General features: G+C 39.9%; 1 protein-coding gene across 7 annotated transcripts in view; it reads right to left on the bottom strand.

Annotated features, from left to right (window-relative positions):
- Window positions 1-16,333, bottom strand: part of rapgef6 (Rap guanine nucleotide exchange factor (GEF) 6) — a 341,924-nt gene that overhangs the window by 190,549 nt on the left and 135,042 nt on the right. For all 7 annotated transcript variants that reach the window (XM_061891505.1, XM_061891506.1, XM_061891508.1 and 4 more), the window contains one exon: window positions 10,516-10,656. In XM_061891505.1, coding sequence (XP_061747489.1) covers window positions 10,516-10,656 — 141 coding nt within the window. The remainder of the gene's footprint in view (window positions 1-10,515; window positions 10,657-16,333) is intronic.

Raw genomic sequence — 16,333 nt, 5'->3', positions numbered from 1 at the left:
TGTGACTGCCATCTACTGGTCAAACACTATTTACCTGATACAATAAAGGTTGGTAAGAACAACCAGAATTATTCCCTACGTTAGGCGTAACAGGTAATAGGCGTAATTTCACGACTGTATATATCGGTATCGGTTGATATCGGAATCGGTGCACGTATCTCTTTTGTGTGACTGCCATCTACTGGTCAAACACTATTTACCTGATAAAATAGAGGTTGGTAAGAACCACCAGAATTATTCCCTACATTAGGCGTAACACAACTTAAACACAACAGAGCAGATACCCAGAACCCCTTGCAGCACTAACTTTTCCGAGAGGCTACAATATACACCCCCCGCTACCTCTGCCCCCACCCACCTCAAGCTCCCAAATTCCAAGCATGCTAAAAAAAAAAAAAATGCACTTTGTGACTTTAATAATAAATGACGGGTTGGCATTTTTTTCCATAACTTGAGTTGATTTATTTTGAAAAACCTTGTTACATTGTTGAATGCATCCAGCGGGGCATCACAACAAAATTAGGCATCATAATGTGTTAATTCCACGATATCGGATGATATCGGAATCGGTGCACGTATCTCTTATGTGTGACTGCCATCTACTGGTCACACACCATTAACCAGATAAAATAGAGGTTGGTAAGAACAACCAGAATTATTCCCTACATTAAGCGTAACACAACTTAAACACAACAGAGCAGATACCCAGAACCCCTTGCAGCACTAACTTTTCCGGGAGGCTACAATATACACCCCCCGCTACCCCCTACCCCCACCCACCTCAAGCTCCCAAATTCCAAGCATGCTAAAAAAAAAAAAAATGCACTTTGTGACTTTAATAATAAATGCCATGTTGGCATTTTTTTTCCCCATAACTTGAGTTGATTTATTTTGGAAAACCTTGTAACATTGTTTAATGCATCCAGCGGGGCATCACAACAAAATTAGGCATCATAATGTGTTAATTCCACGATATCGGATGATATCGGAATCGGTGCACATATCTCTTATGTGTGACTGCCATCTACTGGTCACACACCATTAACCAGATAAAATAGAGGTTGGTAAGAACAACCAGAATTATTCCCTACATTAGGCGTAACACAACTTAAACACAACAGAGCAGATACCCAGAACCCCTTGCAGCACTAACTTTTCCGGGAGACTACAATATACACCCCCCGCTACCTCTGCCCCCACCCACCTCAACCTCCCAAATTCCAAGCATGTTAAAAAAAAAATGCACTTTGTGACTTCAATAATAAATGCCATGTTGGCATTTTTTTTTTCCATAACTTGAGTTGATTTATTTTGGAAAACCTTGTAACATTGTTTAATGCATCCAGCGGGGCATCACAACAAAATTAGGCATCATAATGTGTTAATTCCACGATATCGGATGATATCGGAATCGGTGCACATATCTCTTATGTGTGACTGCCATCTACTGGTCACACACCATTAACCAGATAAAATAGAGGTTGGTAAGAACAACCAGAATTATTCCCTACATTAGGCGTAGCACAACTTAAACACAACAGAGCAGATACCCAGAACCCCTTGCAGCACTAACTTTTCCGGGAGGCTACAATATACACCCCCCGCTACCTCTGCCCCCACCCACCTCAAGCTCCCAAATTCCAAGCATGCTAAAAAAAAAAAAAATGCACTTTGTGACTTTAATAATAAATGACGGGTTGGCATTTTTTTCCATAACTAGAGTTGATTTATTTTGAAAAACCTTGTAACATTGTTTAATGCATCCAGCGGGGCATCACAACAAAATTAGGCATCATAATGTGTTAATTCCACGATATCGGATGATATCGGAATCGGTGCACATATCTCTTATGTGTGACTGCCATCTACTGGTCACACACCATTAACCAGATAAAATAGAGGTTGGTAAGAACAACCAGAATTATTCCCTACATTAGGCGTAACACAACTTAAACACAACAGAGCAGATACCCAGAACCCCTTGCAGCACTAACTTTTCCGGGAGGCTACAATATACACCCCCCGCTACCTCTGCCCCCACCCACCTCAAGCTCCCAAATTCCAAGCATGTTAAAAAAAAAAATGCACTTTGTGACTTCAATAACAAATGCCATGTTGGCATTTTTTTTCCCATAACTTGAGTTGATTTATTTTGGAAAACCTTGTAACATTGTTTAATGCATCCAGCGGGGCATCACAACAAAATTAGGCATCATAATGTGTTAATTCCACGATATCGGATGATATCGGAATCGGTGCACGTATCTCTTATGTGTGACTGCCATCTACTGGTCACACACCATTAACCAGATAAAATAGAGGTTGGTAAGAACAACCAGAATTATTCCCTACATTAGGCGTAACACAACTCAAACACAACAGAGCAGATACCCAGAACCCCTTGCAGCACTAACTTTTCCGGGAGACTACAATATACACCCCCCGCTACCTCTGCCCCCACCCACCTCAAGCTCCCAAATTCCAAGCATGCTAAAAAAAAAATAATGCACTTTGTGACTTTAATAATAAATGACGGGTTGGCATTTTTTTCCATAACTTGAGTTGATTTATTTTGAAAAACCTTGTTACATTGTTTAATGCATCCAGCGGGGCATCACAACAAAATTAGGCATTATAATGTGTTAATTCCTCGACTGCATATATCGGTATCGGTTGATATCGGAATCGGTGCACGTATCTCTTTTGTGTGACTGCCATCTACTGGTCAAACACTATTTACCTGATACAATAAAGGTTGGTAAGAACAACCAGAATTATTCCCTACGTTAGGCGTAACAGGTAATAGGCGTAATTTCACGACTGTATATATCGGTATCGGTTGATATCGGAATCGGTGCACGTATCTCTTTTGTGTGACTGCCATCTACTGGTCAAACACTATTTACCTGATACAATAAAGGTTGGTAAGAACAACCAGAATTATTCCCTACGTTAGGCGTAACAGGTAATAGGCGTAATTTCACGACTGTATATATCGGTATCGGTTGATATCGGAATCGGTGCACGTATCTCTTTTGTGTGACTGCCATCTACTGGTCAAACACTATTTACCTGATACAATAGAGGTTGGTAAGAACAACCAGAATTATTCCCTACGTTAGGCGTAACAGGTAATAGGCGTAATTTCACGACTGTATATATCGGTATCGGTTGATATCGGAATCGGTGCACGTATCTCTTTTGTGTGACTGACATCTACTGGTCAAACACTATTTACCTGATACAATAAAGGTTGGTAAGAACAACCAGAATTATTCCCTACGTTAGGCGTAACAGGTAACAGGCTTAATTTCACGACTGTATATATCGGTATCGGTTGATATCGGAATCGGTGCACGTATCTCTTTTGTGTGACTGCCATCTACTGGTCAAACACTATTTACCTGATACAATAAAGGTTGGTAAGAACAACCAGAATTATTCCCTACGTTAGGCGTAACAGGTAACAGGCGTAATTTCACGACTGTATATATCGGTATCGGTTGATATCGGAATAGGTAATTAAGAGTTGGACAACATCGGAATATCGGATATCGGCAAAACAGTCATTATCGGACATCCTTAATAATAATTGTAATGAAAATTAAAGGTTATAGGTTAGAAACGCTCTTTCTGGTTGCATGGAGACGGGCATCTTATTAAAAAATAATAATGATAAAAAATGATAAACTGTAAATTCAGCGACTTTTTTCCTACGCTTTGAACCCTGCGATTTACAAAAGGGTGCGGCTAATTTATGGATTTTTCTAGGCAGACGTCCATAAAGCAAAAAGTTTCCATAAAATTCATGCCAAGACACTTAAACGGTGTGTTATTGTTTGTGACACGGCGCCATCTTTTGGAGGTGTCGCTGGGTGAATGCCTGCAAGTGTTTCCTGCTGTTTAAAGCTTTGATCCGGAAGTAGAATTGCCAAGATTAGCGCTAATCTCGAAGCCGGTCCTGGCACATCCCATTTTGCTGCGGGTCTGCAGCCCACGCCCCTCACAAGGTTGTAAAAAAAAAAAAAATTGGGTAAAATTTCCACTGCCCAGTTAGCTCATAGATGTCTTTAAATCTCTGGATTGATTAAGTATTGTGCTGATCATTTTTACTGGGAACCGTGGGGAAAAAAAGAGTTAATATGGTTCATGGGGACCAAATTTTTAATAATTTTGCATAATTCACACAAATTTGTACGTGACTGATGAGGACCATTAAAAAAAATGTAATTAAATATGTCATGATCCTCAGAATACAGCACTACAGCTGTCCTCTTTTAGGAAGTTTCACCACTTAAATGTTAAAGAAAATTCTGCATCTTCTGTGACATTACTGAAAACTGCTGTGACGTGGCGACTTGTCCGGGGTGTACCCCGCCTTCCGCCTGATAGTAGCCGAGATAGGCACCAGCCCCCCCAAAAGGAATAAGCGTTAGAAAATGGAAGGATGGATGGAAACTGTAAATTCTGCTACTTTTTTCTTACGCTTTGAGCCCTGCGACTTACAAAAGGGTGCGGCTAATTTATGGATTTTTCCAGGCCAACGTTCATATAGCAAAAAGTTTCCATAAAACCCATGCCAAGACACTTAAACGGTGTGTTATTGTTTGTGACACGGCGCCATCTTGTATCATGTTAGACCCGCTCAACATCCATTGCTTTCGTCCTCTCCAAGGTTCTCATAATCATCACTGGGTCATCATTGTCACTGACGTCCCACTGGGTGTGAGTTTTCCTTGCCCTTATGTGGGCCTACCGAGGATGTCGTAGTGGTTTGTGTTGTGGTTTGTGCAGCCCTTTGAGACACTAGTGATTTAGGGCTATATAAGTAAACATTGATTGATTGATTGATCTTTTGGAGGTGTCACTGGGTGAATGCCTGCAGGTGTTTCCTGCTGTTTAAATCTTTGATCCAAAAGTAGAATTGCCGAGATTAGCGCTAATCTCGAAACCGTTCCTGACACATCCCACTTTGCTGCAGGGCCGCAGGCCACGCCCCTCACAAGGTTGTAACAAAAAAATGAGGTAAAAATTCCACTGCCCAGTTAGCTCATAGATGTCTTTAAATCTCTGGACTGATGAAGTATTGTGCTAATTATTTTTACTGGGAACTTTGGGGAAAAAAAGAGTTAATATGGTTCATGGGGACCAAAATATATATTTTATTGTCTTTAAGATGGAAACTGTAGCTGCAATTATGATGTGCAGTGATGTTTTCAAAAGACCGTAAGTCTTCAACTGTACAAAGTATTTCCATGGTTGGAATCTGTGCTTTTGCATGATGTACTAGTTACTATGGTAATTAATTAGTTACTATGGTAATTAATTAGTTACTATGGTAATTAATTAGTTATTATGGTAATTAATTAGTTACTATGGTAATCTACGTCACGGCAGCTCAGAAAAGGCAAGGAAAACTCACACCCAGTGGGGAGCGTTTCCACAGAGCGTCAGCCTTAAATGCAAGTAGGCAATATTAACAGGTTATTAATAAGTAGATTAATAAGCGTTAAAGAGAGAATAATAAAACTGTTGATATGTAACATAAGAGGAGGGATGATCCATCAATATACTCCCGGTGTTGATATCAAGGGTAGTATCAGTACAAGACTGATACAAGAGGGATTAGATCAGGGGTCACCAACCTTTTTGAAACAAAGAGCTACTTCTTAGGTACTGATTAATGCCAAGGGCTACCAGTTTGATACACACTTAAATAAATTGCCAGAAATAGCTAATTTGCTCAATTTACCTTTGACACTGTTATTATTAATAATTAATGATATTTATCTTTGTGGAAGCACTGATCATCTTAATGATTTCTCACAATAAATACATATTTTTGATGACATGTTTTAAATAGGTTAAAATCCAATCTGCACTTTGTTAGAATATATAACAAATTGGACCAAGCTATATTTCTAACAAAGACAAATCCTTATTTCTTCTAGATTTTCCAAAACAACATTTTTTAAAGAAATTCTACAGATTCTACAGAAATTCTACAGATTTTCTAGATTTGCCAGAATAATTGTTTAGAATTTGAATCATAATGATTTTGAAGAAATATTGCACAAATATTCTTCGTCAAAAAAACAGAAGCTAAAATGAAAAATTAAATTAAAATGTATTTATTATTCTTTACAATGAAAAATACAAAAAATTTACTTGAACATTGATTAAAAATGTCAGGAAAGAAGAGGAAGGAATTTAAAAGGTAAAAATGTATATGTGTTTAAAAATCCGAAAATCATTTTTAAGGTTGTATTTTTTCTCTAAAATTGTCTTTCTGAAAGTAATGAGAAGCAAAGTAAAAAACATAATTAATTTATTTAAAAAAGTGAAGACCAAGTCTTTAAAATCTTTTCTTGGATTTTCAATTCTATTTGAGTTGTGTCTCTCTTAGAATTAAAAATGTCGAGCAAAGCGAGACCACCTTGCTAGTAAATAAATAAAATAAAAAAAAATAGAGGCAGCTCACTGGTAAGTGCTGCTATTTGAGCTATTTTTAGAACAGGCCAGCGGGCGACTTAACTGGTCCTTAAGGGGCTACCTGGTGCCCGCGGGCACCGCGTTGGTAACCCCTGGATTAGATTGATACTTTAATTTTCACAAAATCTGTTTTTTTGTTGTTATTCTTATAGTTTGTAACCCAGGAAACAACAACAACATATGCAATGTTCTCGGTTTGCCACACATCCGGTTTCTTAATGCATGTGTGCGTGTGCGTGTGTGCGTGTGTGTGTGTGTGGATTTTACATAGTAACAACAAGGAGGCGTAAGAGGGAAAGTATACATAGTACGATAATCCCCTTGATGCCGTGACAGTGAGGTAACAAGAGGCAATTTTTGCACATTTGTGTTAATTCCCACACCGTATGTGTCGTGCGCGGTGAGAGCGTGTGTAAGTGTGTGTGGTAAGTGACGATTAGAAACTACTAACTGACACTTTGATCCTATCAGAGGGAGGGACGCGCACGCCCCCCAAAAAGTACACAGTTGCACAGTGTTTTTCTTGAAGAAAACTTAAAAAAATAGAATAATAAATACAAACACTTTTTGAAGTTTTTTGAGTCTTCAGACTATGAGTGATGTATAATATATATATATATATATATATATATATATATATATATATATGTGCATATATATATATGTATATATATATATATACACACTATACATAAATATATATTTTATATGCATATACAACATATATGTTATAAAATATATATATATTATATATATATATACATACAGTAAGTATATATACATATATATGTATAGATATATGCATGGATGTACATACATACATACATACATACATATATATATACATATATATACACATACATATATACATACATATATAGATATATGCATACATGTACATATATACATACACATATACATATATACATATATATATACATACACATAAACATATATACATACATATATATACATACATATATATGCATACATATATACATACATACATACATACATACATACATATGTATACACATACATGCATACATACTTACATATATATATGTATATATATATACACGTACATATATATATACATACACATATACATATATTCATACATATATGTACACATATACGTATATACATACATATATATACATACATATATATATATACACATACATACATATATATATACATACATATATACATACATACATACACATATACATACATACATACATACACATACACACATACATACATACATACACATACATATATATATATATATATATATATATATATATATACACATATACATATATATATATATATATATATATATAGTCTGTCTATCTGTGTTGGTTCTGCGATGAGGTGGTGACTTGTCCAGGGTGTACACCGCCTTCCGCCCGATTGTAGCTAAGATAGGCACCAGCGCCCACCCCCCGGCCCCAAAGGGAATAAGTGGCAAAAAATGGATATATATATATATATATATATATATATATATATATATATATATATATATATATATATATATATATATATATATAAATGCCATATTAACACATATGAATCAATAGTGAATCCATTTTTTTGTGCACCCCTAACACACACATCCCTACTGCTACTATTTTTACTACTACTACTACTATTACAACTACTACTACTACTACTATTACTAGGGAATAGGGTTGTCTGTATGGCATTATTTTGGTACCGGTACCAAAATGCATTTGGATACTTTTCAATTTTTTGATACTTTTGAAAATAAAGGTGACCACAAAATATGTCATATTTGCTTCATTTTAAACACAAAATCTTATGATATATTTGTTAATGCACTCAAGGAACAATTTTAGACGGTTAAAATAAAGGTTAAAATGCATCAAACGCACTGGGCTTTTCAAAGAAAAATGTACAAGTGTATATATTACATATAGCCTGCCATATTCTAGAATTAGGTTAGAATAGAATACATTTTATTAGTTTGCACTACGTGGGCGGTTTGGACTGCGCTAATAAATTGGCATCAAACCAAGCAGCTGTGTGCGTGTCCACCTGTCTGTCTATATGTGCACAGCAGGGTAGCTAATTAATTACCTGTCGATCTGACTGTTATATGATTGTATAGCTAAGTTTGAAGCAAAGATAGTAATGCCTTAATGCCACCTTTGTCGGCATTAAAGCATTTAAAGCGTCATCTTAATCAATAAATTAAAGCCCAAATACTTCCCCAGCTTCTATCTACCACCCTATTCACGTCCGTCGTGTCCTTGAGCGAGACACTTCACCCTTGCTCCTGATGGACCGTAGTCCGCGCCTTGCATGGCAGTTCCCGCCATCAGTGGAAATAGTGTCAAAGCGCTTTGAGTACCTTAAAGGGGAACATTATCACCAGACTTATGTAAGTGTCAATATATACCTTGATGGTGCAAAAAAAAGACCATATATTTTTTTTACCGATTTCCGAACTCTAAATGGGTGAATTTTGGCGAATTAAACGCCTTTCTATTTTTCGCTCTCAGAGTGATGTTGTGAGGTCACCTAGGTAGTCAGTCCGCCATTTTCTCAAACACATTACAAACATCAGAGTCTAATCAGCTCTGTTATTTTCCGTTTTTTCGACTGTTTTCCGTGCCTCGTCGGTGGTGTGTTGTCGGAGGGTAACAACACGATCTGGGACGGATTCAAGTTGACTTACGTGGCACGGCATGCTAATCGATGCTAACATGCTATTTAGGCTAGCTGTATGCACATTTGTAGCTATATTTGCATCCAGCCTTTCTCTCCACCCACATTTAATGCCAAACAAACACTTACCAATCGACGGATTTAAGTTGCTCCAGTGTCACAAGATGCGAAAGTCCCGATCGTTTGGTCTGCACATTTTACCGGCGATGCTAAGGCAGACATGGCACAGAAATGTGTGGATATCCTGCAGATGCATTTACAACGATAAAGTCAACAAAATCACAAAGGTGAGTTTTGTTGATGTTATTGACTTATGTGCTAATCAGACATATTTGGTTACGGCATGACTGCCAGCTAATGGATGCTAACATGCTATTTAGACTAGCCGTATGCACATTTGTAGCTATATTTGCATCCAGCCTTTCTCTCCACCCACATTTAATGCCAAACAAACACTTACCAATCGACGGATTTAAATTGCTCCAGTGTCACAAGATGCGAAAGTCCCGATCGTTTGGTCTGCACATTTTACCGGCGATGCTAAGGCAGACATGGCACAGAAATGTGTGGATATCCTGCAGATGCATTTACAACGATAAAGTCAACAAAATCACAAAGGTGAGTTTTGTTGATGTTATTGACTTATGTGCTAATCAGACATATTTGGTTACGGCATGACTGCCAGCTAATGGATGCTAACATGCTATTTAGACTAGCCGTATGTACATTTGTAGCTATATTTGCATCCAGCCTTTCTCTCCACTCACATTTAATGCCAAACAAACACTTACCAATCAACGGATTTAAGTTGCTCCAGTGTCACAAGATGCGAAAGTCCCGATCGTTTGGTCTGCACATTTTACCGGCGATGCTAAGGCAGACATGGCCGAATAGCGTCAATAGGTTTTCGCTCGATAGCTTGAGATTCTTCTTCAATTTCGTTTTCGCTATCTGCCTCCATACTCCAACCATCCGTTTCAATACATGCGTAATCTGTTGAATCGCTTAAGCCGCTGAAATCCGAGTCTGAATCCGAGCTAATGTCGCTATATCTTGCTATGTTGGCATCACTAAATGACGTCACAGGAAAATGGACGATGGATTTAAATATAGCGAAAAACAGGCACTTTAAAGCCTTTTTTCTGGATGGGTAACATTTTGAAAAACACTTGGAAAAATAAAATAAGCCACTGGGAACTGATTTTTATTGGTTTTAACCCTTCTGAAATGGTGATAATGTTCCCTTTTAAAGGTAGAAAAGCGCTATACAAGTATAACCCCTTTACCATTTACCATTTAGAAAGCAAAATACGGTCCTACCTTGTAACTGGCCGGTTCCTGTCCGTCTGTGATGAGTTCCCGCTCCCCCTTGGGGTTGATCCTCCTGAAGCGGCGTCGGGAGCGCCGCTGAGAGCCGTCTCTGTGCAGGAAGCCGTCGTCGCCCTCGCTGCCGTTGTCCACCTGCAACACACAGTGGGCAGCGTCCTCAGACCAGAACCTTCTGACAGACCCAGGTCTCTCATCCTGAGGTTCGTGCGAGCGACTACGACGGAGGAGTTCGGACTTTCGGATCTCCGGACAGGAACTCCAACTTGGATCTTTGCCCCTTGGGTTCTTATAATCCACATTCTTCTCCGACGAGTCCTCGTCCTTCTCCTGGGCTTCTTCTTCAAGTCTGAGAGCTCCGGCGTTCTCCTGGTTGAATATCCAGCTCTTCCAGAGCGTAGAAAGCCGGTTCCAGCGGAGCACGTTCATCCGGAGCAAAGGACGGAATGCAGGAAATACCAGAAAGGAAGAAAACTGAATCCGAACGTCAGGAAATCCTGCAATTACATCCCGCTCGGCGGTAAAAGAGGCTCCGCGTTCAAGACCCGAGTTCCATCTGCTCGACACGTTGCAAAGTCCTTGAGTGGCCTCACATGCTCCGGCGCACGCTGAGGCCGCCGCTTCCTCCAGGAAACCACACAAACATCCTCACGAGGCACAAGAAGCACACACAAAAAAAAAAGGCAGATTTGGGTCTACAGGATGAGTTGGTCTTGTGCTGGAATTGTGTCGTCCCGCTCTTATCAATAGTCGTATTGTTACGACGCTGTAGCTGCAGGAATCTTAAGTACGCCTCATTAAAATAATTCACTTATTTGAAGTGAAGTGAATTATATTTACAGTTGTGCTCAAAATTATTCAACCCCCACACAATTTTGGTGTTTTAGCAAGTTGGACATTTATTCCGTATTTTGTTTATAGTCATATCAAATAAAGATGCATTAAATAGACAAATGCAACTTGAATTACATTTTGTAACATACCAAACAGTGTCATTTCTCTTAATATCTCATTGACAAAATGATTCAACCCCTTGAAGATCATAACTCTTAAGAACAGAATTTGAATAAAGTCTTTTCAATCAGGTGTTGAAAAGACCTGTAGATGTGATTAGAACAATAACGAGCAACAATTAAACTGATTGAAAAAGACTGTGACGCTCAGCTTCTTGTAGATGGTCAATGGTGTATTTGCAACATGGTGAAGTCCAGGGAGTGGTCAAAGAAGTCAAGAGAGGAGGTAATTTATCTTCATAAGAAAGGACATGGATATAAGAAAATAGCAAAGACATTACACATTCCAAGAGACACAGTTGGGAGCTGGGCGTGGTAGAAAGAGGATGCTGTGTGCAACTGCTGACCGGTATTTGAAGCGTAGTGGTGAAAAACCCTCGGGTAACAGCTGAGGAACTACAACAGGACATTGCAGAGGGGGGAACGCAGGTTTCATCCCAGACAATAAGGCGCGCACTACGAGATGAAGGCCTCCATGCCAGAACTCCCAGGCGCACCCCACTTCTGACTACCAGGCACAAGAAAATAGACTCCAGTATGCCAAAAATCATCTGGACAAACCCCAAAGGTTTTGGGAAACTGTTCTATGGAGTGATGAGACAAAACTGGAACTCTTTGGGCCTATGAATCAACGTTATGTCTGGAGGAGAAAAACTGAAGCTTACAAAGAGAAGAACACCTTCCCTACTGTTAAGCATGGTGGGGGGTCAATCATGCTCTGGGGCTGTTTCTCTGCCTCAGGTACCGGGAATCTCCAGCGCGTTCAAGGCATTATGAATTATATTTTCTACCAGGATATATTAGCTGCAAATGTCATGAAGTCAGTGACGAAGCTGAGGCTTGGGAGACGTTGGACCTTCCAACAGGACAAGGATCCCAAGCATACCTCCAAATCAACATCAGAGTGGTTGCAGAAGAAGGGCTGGAAGACTCTGGAGTGGCCTTCACAGTCGCCAGACCTAAATCCTAATAGAAAACCTGAGGTGGGACTTGAAGAAGGCAGTTGCAGCACACAAGCCCAAGAATATGAATGAACTGGAGGCCTTTGCCCAAGAGGAATGGGCTAAAATACCTGTAGATGCTTGCAAGAAGCTTATGTATCACCTTTGAAGGATGTCATTACTGCCAAAGGGTGTTCTACTAAGTACTAAAGATGCATGGAACTAGGGGGTTGAATCATTTTGTCAATGAGATATTAAGAGAAATGTCCTTTTTTGGTATTTTGTAAAATACAGTGTTACAATTTAAGTTGCATTTGTCTATTTATTGCATCTTTATTTGATATGACTATAAACAAAATACGGAATAAATGTCCAACTTGCTAAAACACCAAAAGTGTGTGGGGGTTGAATAATTTTGATCACAACTGTATATCGCGCTTTTTCCTCAAGTGACTCAAATCGCTTTACATAGTGAAACCCAATATCTAAGTTGCAATTAAACCAGTGTGGGTGGCACTGGGAGCAGGTGGGTAAAGTGTCTTGCCCAAGGACACAACGGCAGTGACTAGGATGGCGGAAGCAGGGATCGAACCTGCAACCCTCAAGTTGCTGACACGGCCGCTTTACCAACCGAGCTATGCCGCCCACCAATCTTGTTTTCATCCATCGACTTTTAAAAAAAAATGACTCCATCATTTACAATCCTTATCATGAACACATTTTTGTATGCATTCTAACTCGTAAAATATGGCTAATACAAGGTGGTTAACAATGCAGTTAATAGAAGTGCTCAATAGCGCCCATAACTTTTATCACAGTATTGTATTAAAAACCTTTTAACCAAGTTTTATTTCAAAATAAATACGTACAAACCCTGTTTCCATATGATTTGAGAAATTGTGTTATAAATTTGCAAATACTTTTCAACCCATATTCAGTTGAATATGCTACAAAGATTTCGCTTAAGCCGCTGAAATCTGAGTCTGAATCCGAGCGAATGTCGCTATATCTTGCTGTGGTATCCGCCGTTGTTTTTTTGTATTGGCAGCACTGTATGTCGTCACAGGAAAATGGACGGGTGGATTTACAGATAGCAAAAATCAGGCACTTTAAAGCCTTTTTTCGGGATATTCCATGATGGGTAAAGTTTTGAAAAAAAATTCCAAAAATAAAATAAGCCACTGGGAACTGAATTTTATTGGTTTTAACCCTTTTGAAATTGTGTTAAAGTTCCCCTTTAAGGTATTTTGGGGTCCATTGAGGTTAGCTAATTTTACTTGTTTTGGAAAGTCTTGACAAGCCAAATTTTCTTGTTCTATTGGCAGATAATTTTGCTTAGTTCAAATAAAATACCCCTCATTTTTGTATTATTTTTTTCTGGTTTTGGAACACTGACTTTTTGCAGGGCAATAACAAATAAATCCGGTGTCATTGAAAGAAATGGTAAATGGGTTGTACTTGTATAGCGCTTTTCTACCTTTTTAAGGAACTCAAAGCGCTTTGACACTATTTCCACATTCACCCATTCACACACACACTGACGGCGGGAGCTGCCATGCACGGCGCCAACCAGGACCCATCCGGAGCAAGGGTGAAGTGTCTTGCTCAAGGACACAACGGACGTGACTAGGATGTTAGAAGGTGGGGTTTGAACCACTAACGCCGTCCCCATTTAATTTACCGTATTTCCTTGAATTGCCGCCGGGGCGCTAATTCATTTAAAACCTCTTCTCACTCCCGCGCTTACCAAAGGCATGCGGTAAAAGTAAGCATGTGCTAATTATTTTAAAACCTCTTCTCAGTCCGGCGCTTACCAAAGGTATGTGGTAAATTTAGGCCTGCGCATATAAATTTGAGTGTGATGTAAGGATACCATCCCGAAAAGCACATTTAATAAAAAAACGTTAATGTACGGGAACCTGTACGTGGGGGGATGCTCCAATTATTCCCTATTTACCCAATAAATCTAGTCTAAGAGAGATTGAAAGGAGACGGCTTATATGGATGAACAATTTACTATATACACCACATAAACATACAATAACCAGACAATAATAAACACTTTAATTACACCCATACACTCGTCCCCAACTCGCGCTGTCCATTTCCCTCGCAGCAATGTAGCCACAATAGCACACAACTAAAATCTTTATAATGTTCCACACTCGCTCTCCAAATAGTAAACAGTCACAAGGGAGAGGTTCTCTTGAACAAACTTAACTAATACGTGACTAAACCTGCCGTTCGTGAAGTCACTCTGCAGCAAACAAACACACGTGCGAGCTGCGGTTAGCACACCCGTCCCATCCACTGGCAACGTGAGTGCCCAAACGTCCTAAATTTCAACGAGTGCAACTTATAAACTGTCACTTATAACACACCGGAATAAATAAATAAATAAATGGGTTGTACTTGTATAGCGCTTTTCTACCTTCAAGGTACTCAAAGCGCTTTGACACTACTTCCACATTTACCCATTCACACACACATTCACACACTGATGGAGGGAGCTGCCATGCAAGGCACCAACCAGCACACATCAGGAGCAAGGGTGAAGTGTCTTGCTCAGGACACAACGGACGTGACGAGGTTGGTACTAGGTGGGATTTGAACCAGGGACCCCCGGGTTGCGCACGGCCACTCTCCCACTGCGCCACGCCGAATAGGAAGCTTACTGTGGTTATTTCTCTGAACTGCAACCGTGGTGAACTAACTCCCGTGTAGTGTTACCGACGCCACGTTGCTGGTTAATGCCGGAGCTCTTTTAACACTTTGTTTAACGTGCCTGGCGGGAACGGGACTGCCCGTAACCATAGCAACCGAAGCCATAGTAACGGTTAAACAACTTAAACACATTTTACCTTTCCAAACGACACATATGAAATAGAAATAAATAATAATAATTAAACCCTTAACAGAAACAATCTCCTATTTGTAGAACTGAAGGAACAATTACATAAATATGCAAATATTTAGCATAAAAAATGCAGATGGCCTTGAAAAAAACGCCACAACACTCAGTCACCGTATGTAAGTACCCAGAATAAAGACTCGACATAAATATAAATTGGAGGAAACAGGATTAAAACCCGATGCTAACCGCCCATGGAAAATACATGGGTACGGCTAGTAGATACTATTAGTAAACAAATTCACTTACCAACTCGGCTTAATATCTCAACATCACCACACTCTCTCATCGCAACTCGGCCACCTATAAGTTTACGATTAGTTGTAAAATGTTGGACGGTTGTTTTTACGATACGCAGGCAAACGACAACTTTAAAACAGGCTTAGCCACCGCATCTGGCAGCCATCTTGGAACGCTGGATTATATAGAGTGCGAGCGGGTCACGTGAGCGCCTGTGTTAAACTTGCGAGATTAAACGTGGAAACGGCGTAGGTAATATGAGGGGATGGCATCCATCCATCTTCCGCTTATCCGAGGTCGGGTCGCGGGGGCAACAGCTTAAGCAGGGAAACCCAGACTTCCCTCTCCCCAGCCACTTCGTCTAGCTCTTCCCGGGGGATCCCGAGGCGTTCCCAGGCCAGCCGGGAGACATAGTCTTCCCAACGTGTCCTGGGTCTTCCCCGTGGACGTGCCCTAAACACCTCCCTAGGGAGGCGTTCGGGTGGCATCCTGACCAGATGCCCGAACCACCTCATCTGGCTCCTCTCAATGTGGAGGAGCAGCGGCTTTACTTTGAGTTCCTCCCGGATGGCAGAGCTTCTCACCCTATCTCTAAGGGAGAGACCCGCCACACGGCGGAGGAAACTCATTTCGGCCGCTTGTACCCGTGATCTTATCCTTTCGGTCATGACCCAAAGCTCATGACCATAGGTGAGGATGGGAACGTA

The sequence above is a fragment of the Nerophis ophidion genome, linkage group LG28, assembly GCF_033978795.1.
Source record: "Nerophis ophidion isolate RoL-2023_Sa linkage group LG28, RoL_Noph_v1.0, whole genome shotgun sequence".
Taxonomy (NCBI): domain Eukaryota; kingdom Metazoa; phylum Chordata; class Actinopteri; order Syngnathiformes; family Syngnathidae; genus Nerophis; species Nerophis ophidion.
The sequence above is the reverse complement of the archived record's forward strand: the minus strand, read 5'-3'. Positions and strand labels throughout refer to the sequence as shown.